Consider the following 17,663-nt stretch of genomic DNA (forward strand, 5'->3'; position numbering starts at 1 on the left):
GCGAGTTAGATATTTCTGCTCATTTTTATGCGTTTGTGCATGGTTTCTTGCACGAATACGAGTTTGTGCTTCCTGCGCACAAACCAACCTCCTTGTTACTCCATGACAAGTTTATACCCCCTGCACACATACATCATACCCCTACCATGCCTACTATATGACGAAGTTTACCATATTTGGGCATGTATGTTCGCTGGAGTGTGACGGAGGCAGTTCCGTGACACCCCGTTTTTTCCCAATGCTTCTGTTCCTTTCTAGCTATGTTACGTGTCGGATGAGCCTTATGGAGCTCAAAGTGTACTGGCTGCTCTTATGGCTATTTCGATGCTATAGCCAAGTTTCACAGTACTCTGGGCTTAGTGAATAATTTTTTAAAAGCTCATTGTGTTATCCCTCAAAGGTTAAAGTGTCCCAAGTGCAATTCTGACTTAGCTTTAGGGCAAGACCATCACATTTCCTACTGCAACACTTCTGTAAAAATTGCCAAGAAAATAAAAAGACCAGTAGGTTTCAATCATAAGGTAAAGATTTATTTGTGATTTGCTTTTAGTTTGTAACTTGGGAACCTGGGAAGGGGTGTCTGGGGAGCTTGCCCCTAGGCTGGGGACTACTATGTTAGGTTAGGTGGGTTTGTTAGGTTCTGCACCCTTTTACAAATCTCAATAGTGTTAAAGAATCACGTTTTGGGACCTGGGAAGGGGGCTTCCACAACCCCCCCGGCTAGGGCTTGTGACCTGGGGACTACTAGGTTAGGTTAAGTGGATTAGTTAAGTTCTGTACACTTCTAAAAATCTCAAAAGTGTTAAATAATCTCGTTTTGTCTTGTTTTCGCACACCTAAAATATATACCAGGTTCCCACCTGTGTCCTTCATGAACTGACTTGGCGGGTTGTCTGCCCGCGGACGAGGTCTTCAAAAACTTCATCCTTCCTGCGCTAAGGTGGACGTCCGGACAAGCCAGTGGCGTTGTCAGATTCAGAGACGGAGCAGCCTTTATTCCATAACGGTAGAGAGGCTTATTTGCAGTGGAAATAAAGTTCAAATTTGTTGAAAGCACATCATTTATTGTATTAAAAGTATTTTTCTTTTAGAAATGTTGTCCCGTGTTTTTCTATAAATTTACCGAAGTGAGAACATTTTTACATAAAATTTTAGTTGTGAACCAACCTCATGCAAAAACTCCACTCGAGTTTTTAAAAACTTCGTGTAGTATGTTGAGTCTGAGTTTTTTGTCCTCTAAGATGCTTGGTTACTCGGCTAGTGCACTTAGGGCAACATGTATCGCTTCCCAGAACTGAGGAACAGTAAAATAATATTTGATTGCGAGTGTAGCGATCCATGGCTGAGCGAAGACCAGTAAGTTCATTTACCGAAATACTTGTGATACAATAGAATATGGTTGGGAATGAACATGAATAGGAAGCATTCTCGTTTTCTATGCAGTAGGAGGCCTGGTGACCCAATGTTCTACACACATACCACATCATCGTCTTCAGCTTATTGTCACTTCTATATGGGTGTTGTCATTTCAAATGAGTTTTCCATCTATTTCTATCTTGTTCTTCTGCTTCATTTATTCCTTTCTTTCTCTGCTTCATTAATTCACTTCTCTTTCAAGTTCTCCCCTACACAGTCCCTCCACCTCTCTCTTGGTCTTCCCCTTCTACCTGGAACTTCAATTTCCATGATCTTCCTCCCTCCTCAGTATATCTCCATACCATTTTGATCTTCCTTCCTGCACTTTATTTGATATTTCCAAAACTATTGATGATTATCTTATTTAGTCATATCTAATTTTATCTTTTCCAGTCACTCTATGTGAAGAGACTTATTATTACTTGCTAGGCTATAACCCTCGTTAGGAAAGCTGAATGCTACAAGCCTAAGAGCTCCATCAGGGAAACCAGCTCAATAAGGAAAGGAAATGGAGAAATAACAAATAAACTGTATTTAAAGTCTAACTACAATGATTTTATGTTAGTATATAATAAGGTAGGTCATCTCTCCTGAAATTAATTATTGAAATTTTCGGTGCGCGCTCCTCCTGTATCTTCAAGCAGTGGGCCCATATAAATAATATACCCAAGGTTTTATTCCAATTTTTCGTGCGCACGGCACCACCGTAGTCTTGTGACGTCAAAGGAGTAGCCCCCAGCACCCCCCCTACATACCCACTGTAGTGGTTAGGTAGGGTTGTCACCTCGCACTTAAAATCTAATGGCTGCCTTCCAGCTACGTTTGTTAGAAGTAATATCCAAATAAATAGCTCTAGGTTTGTATTAGTTAGGGAAAAATACAAGTTATCTCTGAATTTTTCATAATTTTGCTTATGAAAAACTCTCTTATTAACTAATGTATCAGAAATCATCTATGCATCATTATTTCACTTTTATTTTTTATTTTCAGAGACTTAATGACTGAAATATGGCAACGGGAAATAGAGAGAACTGGCGGGAATGGGTCTCTTTAAGTGGAGTATTAGAACAGTTACCCCAACACTTTCAACAGGGTGTTGATACAGCTAATCTAGAGATTACTTGCATTGCAAGCTTACCAAAGCATCTGATATTAGGCACTAATGTTGGCCTTGTGTATTTGGCACACTTGCCAACACCCAGCTTGATGAGGCTAAAATGTGAGGTAGGTTATCTTGATATGTTCTTTAATGTTAAAAACTTGTTGTTCCAACACAAAATACAAACATTCCACTCTTTACGTATGAGTATCTATTTCAGAGAATGCTGAAACTAGCTGTTAAAGCTTTTGTAAGGTGTAGACATATCTCACTCCCCTGCTCATAAAACCTAAGAAATTAAAAATTTCTTTAGAGCAACTGGCCTAAAGCTTAGAAATCTTTCCATCTATCTTTCTCTTTTCAGGTGTGAGTACCCGTGTGGATCTTAAAGACCATGAGGGTTTGTCCCAGCGTTGAAGGGCGCCGATGCAGCACCTTTACGTCGGCTGAGGAGACCCTTCCTCACGGTCTCTGCCCTGTGTGCAGGGGTCACTTTTGCAAGCGGGAGTCTTATTGTGCTGAGTGTCAGGAGTGGTTGCCCTCACAGTGGCTGAGATTTACCAGGCGCCATAAGTAGAAGGTAAAGAGGGATTATTCCCCTTTGAGGTCAGCCTTGAGAGGAAAGAAAACTTGGAGTCATTCTCCGCCGGCTTGATCTCGGCAGACTGACTGCTTGATCATCTTTCTCTGGGGGTCAGTCGATTACGAGTGGTGCACATGTGACTGGGACAGCCCTGTGTGCTGGGGGCCTTTGTTGCTTCCCCCTAGAAAAGTAGCGCTGGCCACCGCCATAGCGGAATCTCTTTCTGATAACGCGATTCGTTTTTTGCGGCCGTCCTTGAGGCTCATGGGTGTCCGTGTAAGGAACGGCTGCAAGAGGTCTTGCGATTGGAGGTGCTGCAAGAGCAGACATCCTTCCAAAGGGTTGATCTTGATCTTCCCCTGCAAGACTCTAGAGGTCCTGTACCGAAGGAATCTCGTGTGCACTCTGTTCCAAGACCTCCCCTCCTGTTCGCCCTAGCGTTCACCCTGCTCCGACGGGTGGGCATGAGCAGTTGAGGACAAGTGCTCCTCGGAGTGACTTGTGTTGTGAGGGACTCTTGCGACAGCAGGGACTATCTTCAACTACGTTCCAAGGGCAGTTTATGGAGTTTATCTTTTGGCCAATTTACTCGGCTGGAGGGGAAACGAAGTGACGAGCCCGCAGGTCCGCCTCCAAATGTTGAGCAATCTCCCATTCCAAAGGAAGACAGCCCTCCACCAGCTTCAGCGGGATAGTCCCCTCACCCACGAGGAGATATGTCTTCAGGAGCGAAAAGGGTTGATCGTCCTTCCTGGAGTTTCCATCAAAGGACGTTGTACTCAATGATGCCCCTCTCCAGCTTTTCGAAGCTGGAAGGCGACGGTGGGAGGTAGTTGCCATCCTGTCTTCTCCATCGTTGTCTACAGGCACAGCATAGTGCTTTGCACTATGCAAGACCGGACTCTTGCGAGACCGTGCCAGCAGTTCTAGAACCTGCTCTGCTGGCGGCGCACAAACAAAAGGTAAATGGTTAATAATGCATCTTTGTTCCTAAACTTGATACAAACCCTCATTCTTTACTATAGGAGATATTTTAGCACGATCTGGAAAATACGGCAGAAAACCTTAAGGTCGTTAACGACTGGGCCGGTAGTTATCCACCTGTTAGTGGTGGGGGACTTCTGGTCGGTAGCTACTGAATACCTTCAATCGAATTCTAGCCGTCGCAGTGGTAACACCGCTGCTCCTGCTTTTGTTTGACTGGTAGACTAGCCTTTCTTTATTGCGTTTTTGATTAACTTTTTTTTTCTTTTTCTTTGTTAGATGTGATGTCCTCTATTATGAGGAAGTGTCGTGAGGTTCCCCCGAAATCTTGTGGCACATTCATATCACCACTGGAGGTGATCCTCATTGCCTATGCCCTTCGTGCAGAGGTCATAGGTGGTCTGAAGGCTCCCCCTGCCAAGTTTGTAGAGAATGGTCGCCCTCTCACTGGAAAAAGTTCGTGAAGAGGAAGAAGAAGAAATCCAAAAAGGATTCGATACCTCCAGGTTCGCCGACGAAAGGTAAGGAGTCTCGGGCCTCTTCTTTGGCCTCTCGACATCTCCCTTGAGACTCTTCCTTGCCTGGAAGTCAGGGAAGAGCGGCACCATTGACTTAACCCCCATTCCCCTTGGTCAGGCGGATCACGTTGCCCCTCCCAGTGGGACAATTTTTTCCGCCACTGGGAATGACTCTATTACCGCTTCCATTCCAGATCACGTACGAGTGGTATGGGCTGCCCTTGGACTTCTTGGAACCAGTTCCTCGCGGGCACAGTTTTATCTCAGGTCCCTTAGGTCCCTTCTGTTTTGGAACCCTCGGGAGTTCCAGACGTCACCTACCTCCCGTCAACTCAGTCGGCGCCGCCGAAGTTTCAGCAGATATAGTAACTTCAGCTCTGGCGGCGCCTACTTCGCACCTCGCTTGCGCTTCTACGAAATTACAACGTTGCAAGCGCAAACATCGAAGTACTTCCCCCTCCCACTTCTCCTCATTGTCCTCGCCCTCCTCGGAGGCTAGGAGGGAGAGAGAGAAGAGGAAAAGGAGAACTCGCTCTCCTTTGCCCAGACGTTCTCGTCGGAGAGATAGGCGACGTAGGAAGAGACATCATCGTTCTCGCTCTTCCTCGCCTTCTATCTCTTCACGAAATGTCTCGCCAATAGACTATAAGCGCTCTCGTCACAAACATAAGAAGAGCGCTTCCTCGCGATCGACTTCCTCTCGCGAGGGATCATCTAGCCGCTTCAAGAAAAAGAGCGCTACGATACGTTCTCGCTCTTCGTCACAAGAGAATTTTCCTAAGCGTAATAAGTGCTCCTGTTAGAGAAGCTCTTCCCACAATTTTTCATCTAATCGCGCCCTGAGCGCGGACAAGGGAAAAGCGCACTCTGAGCACGATCCTCTCCTTCACATATTAATTTGAGAAGCTCAGATCGCTCTAGGAAAGGATTGCGCAAGTCTCGGGGCATGTCCGCGTGGGGTTATTCACCTCGCCCTCGTGTTTCAGACAGGACAGCTCCAGTTCCCGTGCTCCCTAATGAGTTACGGAATACGAGTCTTACGAGAACCTCGGAAGAAGACGCAGGGGTTCAACCCTTCTTCTCCTCGGTTGAGAGTAGAGGGAAAAGGCCAGACCGCCGATCAATGCAACCTCTTACTAATACAGTACCGATAATTCGGTCACCTACGCCTAGACCATCGACTTCCAGGCAAGGTCTGGCGCTCGCGGCGCCATTAGCCAGCGCTCAGCCTTCCTTTGGAACAACGGAAATGGAGTATCCTACTTCGCCGTTACCTCCAGACACTCAGACTTCTATCACCCTTCCTCGCGAGGAATTAGCGCGACCAGAAGATTCCTCGGAAGAGCAACCATCAAAGGACTTAAGTCCTCCTATTTGAGGGCTCTAAGAACTATGTGTAATATCTCAAGCCTCGGCGATCTACATCTGTCGCCTTGACATACCGATGCTCCAGACTATGTCGTCCTCCACCAAACCCTAAGACCAGAATCGAACTTCCCTGGTCTATTCACACTGCAGGCCGTCTGAGGAAGGTCTCGCAGGCGGTCTCAGGGGAAACGGGTTCCTTGAAGTCTCAAGGATCCCATAAACTTCTACAATTCCCGTTTTCGAGGCAAAAGCGCTTTTACAAGGTCAGAGACGCCAACCCTTCTCCTCTGACCCCGGATCCACAGCGAGGCTCACACCTGGCTGCTCTTCAGAGAGACTCTCTTCTCTCCCAGTCTCCTTCACTGCCACAGAAGCCTCGGCAATGTAAGCAGCTTCAATGTCCCTTCTGGAGGCATTATCCTGGTTTGACACGTGGTCAGGCACAGTTGGCTACCTAGCGAGTCACGAAGACCTGTCAAACCAAAACTCCATGCATTCCCTACAGGAAGTCCTAGCTGCTGGGGCTAAGACAATGGACTTCCTAACTGCTACAACTGCAACCATGTGGGGCAATTGGATCCTCAAAAGGAGGGAATCAGTAGTTTCCAAACTTCATGGGAGCATCGGTAAGGCCGAGAAGCCAGATTTGAGAAACTCGGACACTCTGCAACCTCTCCTCTTTTCTAAACAAGCAGTTTCCTCTGCCTTAGATGCTTGGAGGAAAAAGACGCAGGACACCGCGATGCAAAAGGCTGCCTCCCTTTGCACAATGCAACAGCAGCCAACTCCACAACCGCAACGCCACTCCCAGCCAAGAGCCTCAGCCGCCCCTCTTTTATAGCCAAACCTATGGGCAGAGGAAAGTCTGCTCCTCCCAAGGAGGGAGGAACCCTAGACAGAAATAGGGTCACGGCTCCCCCCTCACAGTGCGTAGGGGGAGGGCCTGCAAAGGAGGTGGAAGGCTATGAGGGCCATGCAATGGACCATCAAGGTTCTTCGTTGGGGGTACCGCATCCCCTTCATAGGCTCTCCTCCTCCTCTAATTCCTCCCCCAATCTCGTCCTCCCAGGTCCCTCGGGATCCCGGAGAGGCTGCAGGAAGAGTATCTGATGTTTCTGCTGAAGGTTTTCGGCGCACTAGGAACATCGTGATGGGAAGTTGATGATGTTTTTTCATCTGAGCAAAGATGCTCTTGTACAACGCCATTACACCGTCAATACGGGTACTAAATTCGATGGCTCTGACCATTTTATCGTCAATTTCCTGCGCCCTTTGTTGCATAGCCCGTGCCATATTGCAGAGCTCTTGCAGGTTGTCTAAGGTAAGGCCATGTTCTTCAGCTTCGTCGTCGTCGACGACGTTGGTTGCCTCTTCTTCTTCCTAACACGCTGATCATGTCATTTGGACAAGGTCCTCGACGGTTAGGGGCTCTGAGTGGCACTCGATCAGTGAGTTGATGTCTTCCATTGCCATGTCAGAGAAACCCTCGTTGGCTACTAACCGTGCCAGCCTCACAGCCTTATCTACGGCGGAGTGGTGAACTTCGTCTGGTGTAAATCCCTCATAATCATGAACAACGTCTGGCCACAATTTTCTCCAACATGAATTGTTTGCTCTTTCATTTCATTAAGAGCTTTCTGAATGTTGGCCAGGCACATTGCAGTGTTATATTCCCGCCAATATCTCTTTTGGCTTAAGTCCTCGTCGATGGAGGAGATGAGGCCCCCCATCGTGAACCTCGTGTAGAGGGCCTTGAAGGCCTGAATGACCCCCTGATCCATTGGTTGTATGAGGGAAGTGGTGTTGGGGGGCAGGAACTCCACTTGGACCCCGTCATAATGGAGGTCCGTTGCATGTCCTCCTGCACAGTCCATCAAGAGGAGGATCTTAAAGGTCACCTCATTCTCCATGAGGTACAGCTTCACCTGCGGGGTAAAGCATTTCACGAACCAGTCGAGTGTGAGGGCTTTGGTTATTCATGCCTTTTTATTACTCATCCAGTAGACGGGCAGCAAGGCTTTGTTTTTTTTTTCAAAGCCCTAGGATTCATTGACTTATAAATTAAGCCGGGCTTGAGCATGAAGCCCGCGACATTCCCGTATATGAGGAGAGTGATGCGATCTTTGTGGCCTTGAACCCTGGCTTCTTTACTTTGTCCTTGTAAAGGAACGCCTGGGACGGCATCCTCTTCCAGAAGAGGCCTGTCTCATCCATATTGAACACCTGCTCCGAGAGATAGCTGCCACCTTTAATTAATTTCGGGAACTTGTCCTCGACGTAACGAAGAGCTGCCTCTTGGTCTGCCGATGCGGCTTCCCCATGCCAAGGAACGCTGCGAAGGCCAACCCTCCTCTTGAATTTCTTGAACCAGCCCTTGCTGGCAACAAAACCATGTTTTTCTCGTGGGGCAGGATCATCTTCTTCATCGTCATCATCACCTTCGTCGATTTTCCTTCAGGAACGACGCTATCATACAGAGTTTTGGCTTTGGTTCGAATCGTGTTGGTATTGAGACTAACCTTCTTTCCCCAACAGTCTGATATCCACATTGATAACGCATTCTATATTTGCACAGTCGTCTTATTACGAGGAGTCACAACACACTTAGTGTCCTTGGAGAACGTTATTGAGGCAGTTTTACGTATTTTCATTTCATCTTTTTTTATGGAGTGAACTGTCGATTCATTCACTCCGTAAATGTGGGCAACAGACGCATAGCTACTGCCTGCCTTAAGCATGTCCAATAATTTCACTTTCTCGTTCAATGTCATCATTTTTCTCTTCTTCTTGGGTTCACTAGAGGATGTTTAGGAGCCATTTTCAAGGGCATCACAAGAGCTATTTTACACTGAAAAAACACAAGAAAACAGCTAAAAGTTCCACGTTGCAAGACTAAGCAACACAAGCGAAGCGAGAGAGAACAATATATGCGGTCTCCCTTCGCAGGGCGCAAGGCAGGGAGAGATGCTGGGTAAAGCGGCTCGGCCAATCAGCTTGCGAGATTCTGGAGCAGAGATGGCCAGCGAATCAGAGAAGTGGATTTTGATTTGCGCGCAATCTCTGTGTTGATACCTGATGTTCTACTGTACTCTCCCTGCCTTCTGCTAGCACCCGCGTAACTTTCGCACCATTTTTTCTAATTTTTTATGAATATTTTTGAAAATCTGCGATGCACTGAGGTCGCGAAATGGTGAGGGATTACTCTATAGAAATGGTGTTTTTTTAATAATTAGTAAAAATGGAGGACATAGTAGACGGTCCCCTTAAGACCAAGAATCCGACCAGCCAGGATCCCGTTCAGGAAAGTCTAGGCATGATTCCCATCGTGACTAAATGGAAGAAAAGGACCGAGTGGCTGTCACTCCTTCTCCGGGGAACACGATCCACCCTCAGACTAGTAGGCGATCTAGATCTCCAAGGGAGATATCCTTCATGGAGAACTGTAGGCTCTCGCCTATTGAAGTGGGTCAACCAGAACCTCCTGCTGCGGTGGCAGAGGTTCTTCCTCCTTTTGCCCTCTCCGAGGGAGCAAGACCTGCAGAGTTGGCGATGAAGGAGAATTCCTCTTTCCTGGAAGAATTTAGCATTCAACCCAGAGAGAGGAAGGATGCTAAGACAGTACCCAAGAATTGGCGCTCAATGGATGAGCGTCAATCTCGAGGGGTACGTCTCTCAAGCCCATCTGCCTCCGTAAGGCTGTAGCATAGCGGACTCTCCTCTAGAGCTCAGTCAGTCCTCTTATAGGAGGAACCAGGACAACAACCACAACCCTCCCAGGACTGCTAGGGGTGGTAGTTCAGAGAACGAAGAGCCATTTGATGATGGGTCTGAACACTTGGATGAAGCGCTGCCAACGTCCACCAGCCCGAAGATATCACCCCTAGAGCAGAAGGATGCTGACCGCATCTTTCTCTAGGTACTTTTGTGTTTCTGGAAGGTTAATAACTAGAGGAAATTGGATCAGACCGTGACTTAGGTATTGGACACAGTCCTTGGTCTCTTTGGATATGCCAAAGCCCTCCAGAAGCAAGGTAACTTTGCCTGGTCGAGGGGGTTAAGGCAGCAAAGAAGAGAGCTTATGCACAAGTGGCAGGCATGTCCCAGTCTTTCGGATCTGTGGACTCTTCTCGTTTACTTCCTCCGCTGTATGTACAACAGAGGAAGTATTACGAAGTGTTGGAAGACGATCCATCCACTCTTCCACTCAATCCGACCATTGTGTCCGACACAAGGCTCTTCTCAGGCCAAACTGGCGACCTTGTCAGTTCAGTTCTTTGCAGTTGATGCTGCCAAATGGAACGGGTTGCAAAGTGTTCTTTGAAATCCGTTTCGTACTGGATTGTTGGTTGGGCATGGTAGGATATCTCATCAAGAACGAGGACTTCTCTACCCCCAAGAGGAGGAAGCACTGGGACAACTGGGTTCTCTTCTCAAAATTCCAGAGGCAGGTGCCATGGAGGGTAGCGATGAAGCTTCACAAGGCCCCGATCTACGGCCCTTCCCTGTTTAACTGGGAAGACATTGAGGTAGTCGCAGACAGATGGAGGAGAGCGAGGCCTGACTCGCTTCTCCTAGTCATGACCTCTCGCTCCTGCCCTTTGGCACCTCCACCGCAGGTCCAAAGAAGATTACACCTAAGAAGCAGGTAATGGAGAGTCAAGAGTCAAGATGTCTTTTTCAATTTACGGGCTCCAGAAAGGGCAAAGGAAGCAAGAAGTCCTGTCGAGGACTGTCCCGCAAAAGAAGGCATTCTCCTGGCCATTCCATTGGTAGAGGGATGCTTACAGAGCAGATGGTGGAAGTGCCAGGTGGTAGCATCACAGATCTGATCCATGGTTGGTTTCTGTGTTGAGGAAGGGGTACACCTTCCCTTTGACTAGCTCTCTCCCTCCTCTGACTCTTCATCCAACGATGACAGTCATACACGAAGGAATAGGCCCTTCATGTCGAAGTCCGGATCATGGTAGAGGAAGCTCTCCAAGAGGTCCTGGAAGGTTCCCCAGGCTTCTACAGTCTCTTATTTCTTGTCCAAAAGGGGTCTGGAGGCTAGAAATTCAGTCATTGATCTCCCAGCCTTAAATTAGTGTGTCCAGCAGACTCCGTTCAAAATGGACACGGCATAGACGGTCAGACGGGCTGTCAGACCTCATGACTTCATGATATAGTTGTATCTAAAAACGGCGTACTTCAATATCTCATTGCATCAATCATCGAGGAAGTACCTACAATTCACCTTAGCAGGACAGATATACCAATTCAAAGTGCTGTGCTTCGGCCTGTTTACACCACCTTAAGTGTTCACAAGGGTCTTCATCCTGTGACCACTTGGGCACCTAAGATTAGCATTCGTCTCCTTCATTATATAAACGATTTGCCGATTCTAGCAGACTCGAGGGAGTCGCTTCTCCTCCATCATGACCAACTTCTTGCTTTTTGTCAGTATCTGGGGATATTGAAAAGTTACGAGAAGTCCCATCTGTAACCGGTAACTGGTCCAAGACATGGTTTATCTGGGCATGAGAATGAGGACCACTCTAGGAAAGATTTTTCCATCTGAGGATCGAGTAAAGAGATCGAAAGAGACAGCCCGTAGCTTTCTCTCGCGAGACAAATTGCCAGCTTCTATCTTGTTATGAAAAATATGCTTCGATTTAAAGTGTAAGGTAAAACAAAAAATAATGTAAGTAATGCTTCATAATTGTGCAGAGCTATTATGAGACGATATATGAAACGTACCTGTAAGATGTAAAAAAGTAATATATATATATATATATATATATATATATATATATATATATATATATATATATATATATATATATATATATATATATATATATATATATATATATATATATATATATATATATATATATATATATACATACAGTGGAACCTCTACATATGAATTTAATCCGTTCCAGAACCAACTTCCGATGTAGAAAATGTTCGGATGTCGAAACGAATTATCCCATAAGAATACATTGAAATAGGATTAATCCGTGATTGAGCCCAAAAACCTATGATAACTTCTTTATAAACTACTACACATAATTTTCCCATGAGAATAATGAACACTAAATTAGATAATAGACATGTAAATAAGAAGAATAGACATGTAAATAAGAAGAATTAGCAAAAAATGATAAATAAGAAACGGGTTTTTAGCGTCACTTTACCCTAGAAACTCCAGCGCAGGTGTTGTTAGTCTTGCTACGCAGAGAGGAGACGGACGGGCGGCGAGGAGGTAGAGAGGTTAACTACGATAAACGTACACTACCGTAACTTATTCTAACTTACACTAAGTGAACTTTAACATAACTTAGCTTATTTTTTTTTTATTTTTATATTTTATATTTTTTTTTACATTTTCTTTTTTTCTTTTTGATGATTACGTAATTTTAATCACTTTCACTCTCTTCACTTAAAATTGACTGAATTTCTTTCGCTTCACTCTTTTCCGTTTTCTTTGTTTCACTTTCTTCCGCTTCACTCTTTGCCGTTTTCTTCGAATCACTTACATCCTCTTCATCACGAGTTCGCTTCGTAGTTTTTTTAAAGAAATTATCGATAGATAATTGCTTGGTACGGCTTTTTAGAATGTTTCGAAAGTGAGTTAGGCAAACATCATCGAATTGAGAAACTACACGACAAACCTGCAATTTCTTTGGATGGTATTTGTCGATGAAGTCGACCACGTCTTGATATTTTCCTAACACCTCTTTTATATGCGGCGAACCTAACACATGTTCTACCACCTCGCTCCCTTCCTCGTCATCACTCATGTACTCCGACATAGCATGGAGTTCCTTGAGCTTATCCGTGGTAAGTTCGTCGTGATGTTCGGCGACGAGTTCCGTAACGTCATCTGCGTCGACCTCCAGACCCATGGACTTGCCAAGGGAGACGATTGCCTCTACGGCTTCCGCTGCACCGACCACGGGATTAGGTTCGGGGTCAAAACCCTCGAAATCTCGGGGAGAAACTGCATCAGGCCACAGCTTCTTCCAGGCAGAATTGAGGGTCCGTCGAGTTAATCCCACCCAAGCCTGATCTATGATCTTCAAGCAGTGCACGATGTTGAAGTGGCCCCTCCAAAATTCACGCAAAGTTAAGTTGGTGCTTTGCGTGACATTAAAGCACTGCTTAAATAAGTGCTTGGTGTACAGCTTCTTAAAATTAGAGATGACTTGCTGGTCCATGGGCTGGAGGATAGAGGTGGTATTCGGTGGAAGATACAGCACCTTTATGAACTTGAATTCATCGAAGATATCTTCTTCAAGTCCGGGGGGGTGAGCGGGTGCATTGTCAAGGCATAGCAGGCACTTTAAAGGCAATTTCTGTTCATGAAGATACTTCTTCACAGAAGGGCCGAAAACTTGGTTAACCCATTGCACAAAGAATTGCCTAGTGATCCAGGCCTTCGAGTTTGATCGCCAGAAAACATGAAGCTGATCCTTATCGACGTTGTGTGCTTTAAAGGCCCTATGGTTCTCTGAATGGTAAACCAGTAAGGGCTTGACTTTAAAGTCCCCGCTAGCGTTGGCACATAGGGCAAGAGTCAACCGATCCTTCATTGGCTTATGCCCAGGCAATTTCTTTTCTTCGGCAGTGATGTAGGTTCGACTTGGCATCTTCTTCCAAAACAGCCCGGTTTCATCACAATTAAACACCTGCTGCTCTACGTAGCCTTCTTCCTGCACGATCTTTTCGAAGTTCTTGACAAAGTCAGCTGCAGCCTTTGTGTCCGCACTAGCAGCCTTTCCGTGGTGAACAACTGAATGAATCCCGGATCGTTTCTTAAATTTCTTGAACCAGCCATGAGATGCCTTGAAATCATCTGAGGAAGGCTCGGTTGAACTCTCCCCAGCATCACCCCCAGAGCTCTCCTCCTTCAAGTCCGTAAAGATGGCGTGCGCCTTCTCGCAGATGACAGTCTCGGTGATGGTGTCGCCAACGATCTCTCTATCCTTAATCCACACTAGTAGAAGTCGTTCCATCTCTTCTATGATAGGGGTACGGCGTTTGGAAATTATGGTGATCCCCTTAGAAGGTTTCACTGCTTTAATAGCTTCCTTCTGTTTAAGGATTGTCGAGATCGTCGGCATATTACGGCCATACTGTTTAGCAAGTTCACTCACGCGGATGCCACGCTCATGTTTTTCAATAATTTCCTGCTTAATTTCTAAAGAAAGCATTTCCTTCCTTCTTTTCTCACCACTACCACTACCACTGGCAAAACTAAGCCTCTTAGGACCCATACTTTATGTAAATTACCGTTAAAGGATGTACGTAAAAAATCACGATTAAAACAGAGTTAATAGCAGAACGCACTGTGCACAACCGCAAGAAGCCGACGAGAACAGAGGACTGACCTAAGCCCCGCTAATTGAGCGTCCCTCCGAGGTCGATGTGCTGCCTTCTATCGGCGGAAATAAAAAACACTTCAGGCGCTATGAGCACCGACTACGCGTACGAGTATTGTTTACTTCGGGTGTTGAAAAAAACATTCGGGTGTAGAGTCGGAACGTGTTCGAATTGTACTTCGCGTGTCGAAAAATTCGGATACAACCAGTACACCGAAAATTGCTTACTTCGTGTGTCGAAATAAAATTCGGGTGTAGAGTAAAAAATTTGCACGAATTTTACTTCGGTTGTTGGAAAATTCGGATGTAGATACGTTCGGATGTAGAGGTTCCACTGTATATATATATATATATATATATATATATATTATATATATATATATATATATATATATATATATATATATATATATATATATATATATATATATATATATATATATATATATATATATATATATATATATATATATATATATATATATATGCTTCAATTTAAAATATAAGGTAAAACAAAACTAATTTAAGCAATGCTTTATAATTATGTAGAGGTATTATGAGATGATATAGGAAACACCTCTAAGTTGTAAAAAATAATTCACATTTATATATATATATTATATATATATATATATATATATATATATATATATATATATATATATATATATATATATGTATGTATATATATATATGTATATATATATATATGTATATATATATATATATATATATATATATATATATATATATATATATATATATATATATATATATATATATATTGTGTGTATGTATGTATGTCTGTATGGCAATTACAAAAATCAAATAGGTCACATAGCCATAAATAAAGAGAGAAGGAAGACTCTGAGAAATGTAAAAGCTATAGAGGTGCAGATTTTGATAGAGATCACTAGTTCTTTCATTGCCACACTGAAATTAAAACTTAAAGTACTTAACAGAAATATAGATATAATACCTAGTTTTGATACAATTAAGTTTCTAGAAGATGAGCACAGAGAAGCATTTGCAATTGAATGTAGGAATTGATTTTCAGTCTTAGAGACTTTTGAGACAAAGAGCAGACAATTAATGAAGAATTGTGTGATATTAAGAACATATATCAGTCTGTTGATAGTGAAGTTTTTAGACATGCAATTACAAGGAGAAAACCATGGATAGGTAGTAGGTTGGCCAGGGCACCACCCACCCGTTGAGATACTACCGCTAGAGAGTTATTGGGTCCTTTGACTGGCCAGACAGTACAGTAGTATATTGGATCTTTCTCTCTGGCTATGGTTCACTTTCCTTTTGCCCACACATGCACCGAATATTCAGGCATATTCTTTACAGATTCCTCTTTGTCCTCATACACCTAACAACACTGAGATTACCAATCAATTATTCACCCTAAGGGTTAACTACTGCACGTTAATTATTCAGTGGCTACTTTTGTCTTGATAAGGGTAGAAGAGACTCTTTAGCTATGGTAAGCAGCTCTTCTAGAAGGGCACTCCAAAATCAAACCATTGTCCTCTAGTCTTGGCTAGTGCCATAGTCTCTGTACCATGGACTTTCACTGTCTTGGGTTAGAGTTCTCTTGCTCGAGTGTACACTCGGGGACAGTATTCCATCTTATTTCTTTTCCTCTTGTTTAAAGTTTTTATAGTTGATATAGGAAATTGTTGCTGTTCTTAAAATATTTTATTTTCCTTTGTTTCCTTTCCTTACTGGGCTATTTTCCCTGTTTGGGCCCCTATGTTTATAGCAACCTGCTTTTCCATCTACGGTTGTAGCTTAGCAAGTAATAATAATAATTGTAATATCAAATGATACTGGGGATACTATAAAAAGGACACAAAGATAGAAATTGATTGTTGAAAATTACAAGCCAAGAATTCGTGGAGAGAATGTTTAGACAGGTAAGCAGATGAGGCTGACAAAGCTATGAATTCAGGGAGTGGCTATGGCGTAAGAATTGCTCATAGAATTATTAAAGAAATCTCTGCTGGGGTAAAGAAGAAGAAGCATATACCCATCAAAAAGAGAGATGGATCTGTTATAACAACAGATGATGAAAGGCAACGTTGGATAGAACACTTTATTGAGGTCATGAATAGAAGTGAAGGGAATAATTTGATTTGATATACCCAAAGCTGAGGAAGACCTTGATGTACCCATGAATGAATTCAGTGTATTTGAAGTTGAGGCTATCATTATAAACTAGATATAGAAAGCCCCTGAATACGATGGAATAACTGCTGAGATGATATTGGCCGAAAATTAAGTGACTTCCAGAATACTTATAAGATTATTTTGTAGATTGTGGCATGAAGAGGCAAAACCTGATGAATGGAAGCTGGGAGTGTTGGTGAGAATAGCAAAAAAGGATTTATGACTGATTGCAATAATTACAGATGAACCACAGCTACATCACTTGTCCTAAAAATATATAGTATGGTCATTCTAAAGAGACTAGAGAGAGATATTGATGAAAAGCTGAGAGATGAACAAACAAGATTTAGAAGAGATGGAAGTTGTACTGACCAAATATTCATTTTATGACATGTGGTACAGAAATGTTTAGAATATAGAAATTCACTTTTGATGGCATTTGTGGACTATGAAAAAGCCTTTGATAGTGTCTACCAGCCAATTTTGAGGAGATTTCTGCGTTATTGTAGAATTCCTCTTAAACATGTAAATTTAATTATGTTCATGAGCATAGCAAGTGCAAAGTTAATGTTAGTGGAGTCCTATCAAATTAATTTCCAGTGAACAGTGGAGTACTTGAAGGGAATGTGTTATCGCATAATTTTTTTTATCCTTCTTATGTATTTTGTAATGTATTGAACAGTTGGGAATGGTGGAGAAGGATTGGACTGGATTGGTACAGGAAATTAGCGGACCTAGAATATGCTGCTGATGCTGTCCATATTAGCAAAACACCACAGGACTTGCAAAGCTTGCTTATCAGAATTTATGAAATATCTCATGAGGTTGGGCTCAAGATAAATAGAAGAAAGACAGAGATGATGAGAATGAAATATGCAATGGAAGATGAAATATCATTGGAAGGAGAAAGGATTAATAAGGTGGAAACATTTGAATATTAAGGAATTATAATCTTTAATACAGGATCTTTAGAATTAGTGTTTAATGAAAGATTGAAAAAATCAAATCTGACAATGGCTAGGTTAAGTAAAATTGGAAATCAAATTGCTTGAAATTACATATAAAAATCAGGCTATATATCAGTTTAGTGAGATCATTGGTAATGTATGCACATGAACAAATTGCCTGAAATTACATATAAAAATCAGGCTATA

At 43.4% G+C, this 17,663-nt stretch overlaps 1 protein-coding gene across 1 annotated transcript in view; it reads left to right on the forward strand.

The window, feature by feature from the left end:
- LOC137621525 (tectonin beta-propeller repeat-containing protein 2-like) overlaps nucleotides 1-17,663 on the forward strand; it is a 124,564-nt gene that overhangs the window by 1,787 nt on the left and 105,114 nt on the right. Inside the window, exon 2 of the mRNA XM_068351884.1 lies at nucleotides 2,407-2,640. Within this exon, the coding sequence (XP_068207985.1) occupies nucleotides 2,425-2,640 (216 nt within the window). The 5' untranslated portion in view covers nucleotides 2,407-2,424. The remainder of the gene's footprint in view (nucleotides 1-2,406; nucleotides 2,641-17,663) is intronic.

This window comes from Palaemon carinicauda, chromosome 28 (genome assembly GCF_036898095.1).
Source record: "Palaemon carinicauda isolate YSFRI2023 chromosome 28, ASM3689809v2, whole genome shotgun sequence".
In the NCBI taxonomy this organism is placed as follows: domain Eukaryota; kingdom Metazoa; phylum Arthropoda; class Malacostraca; order Decapoda; family Palaemonidae; genus Palaemon; species Palaemon carinicauda.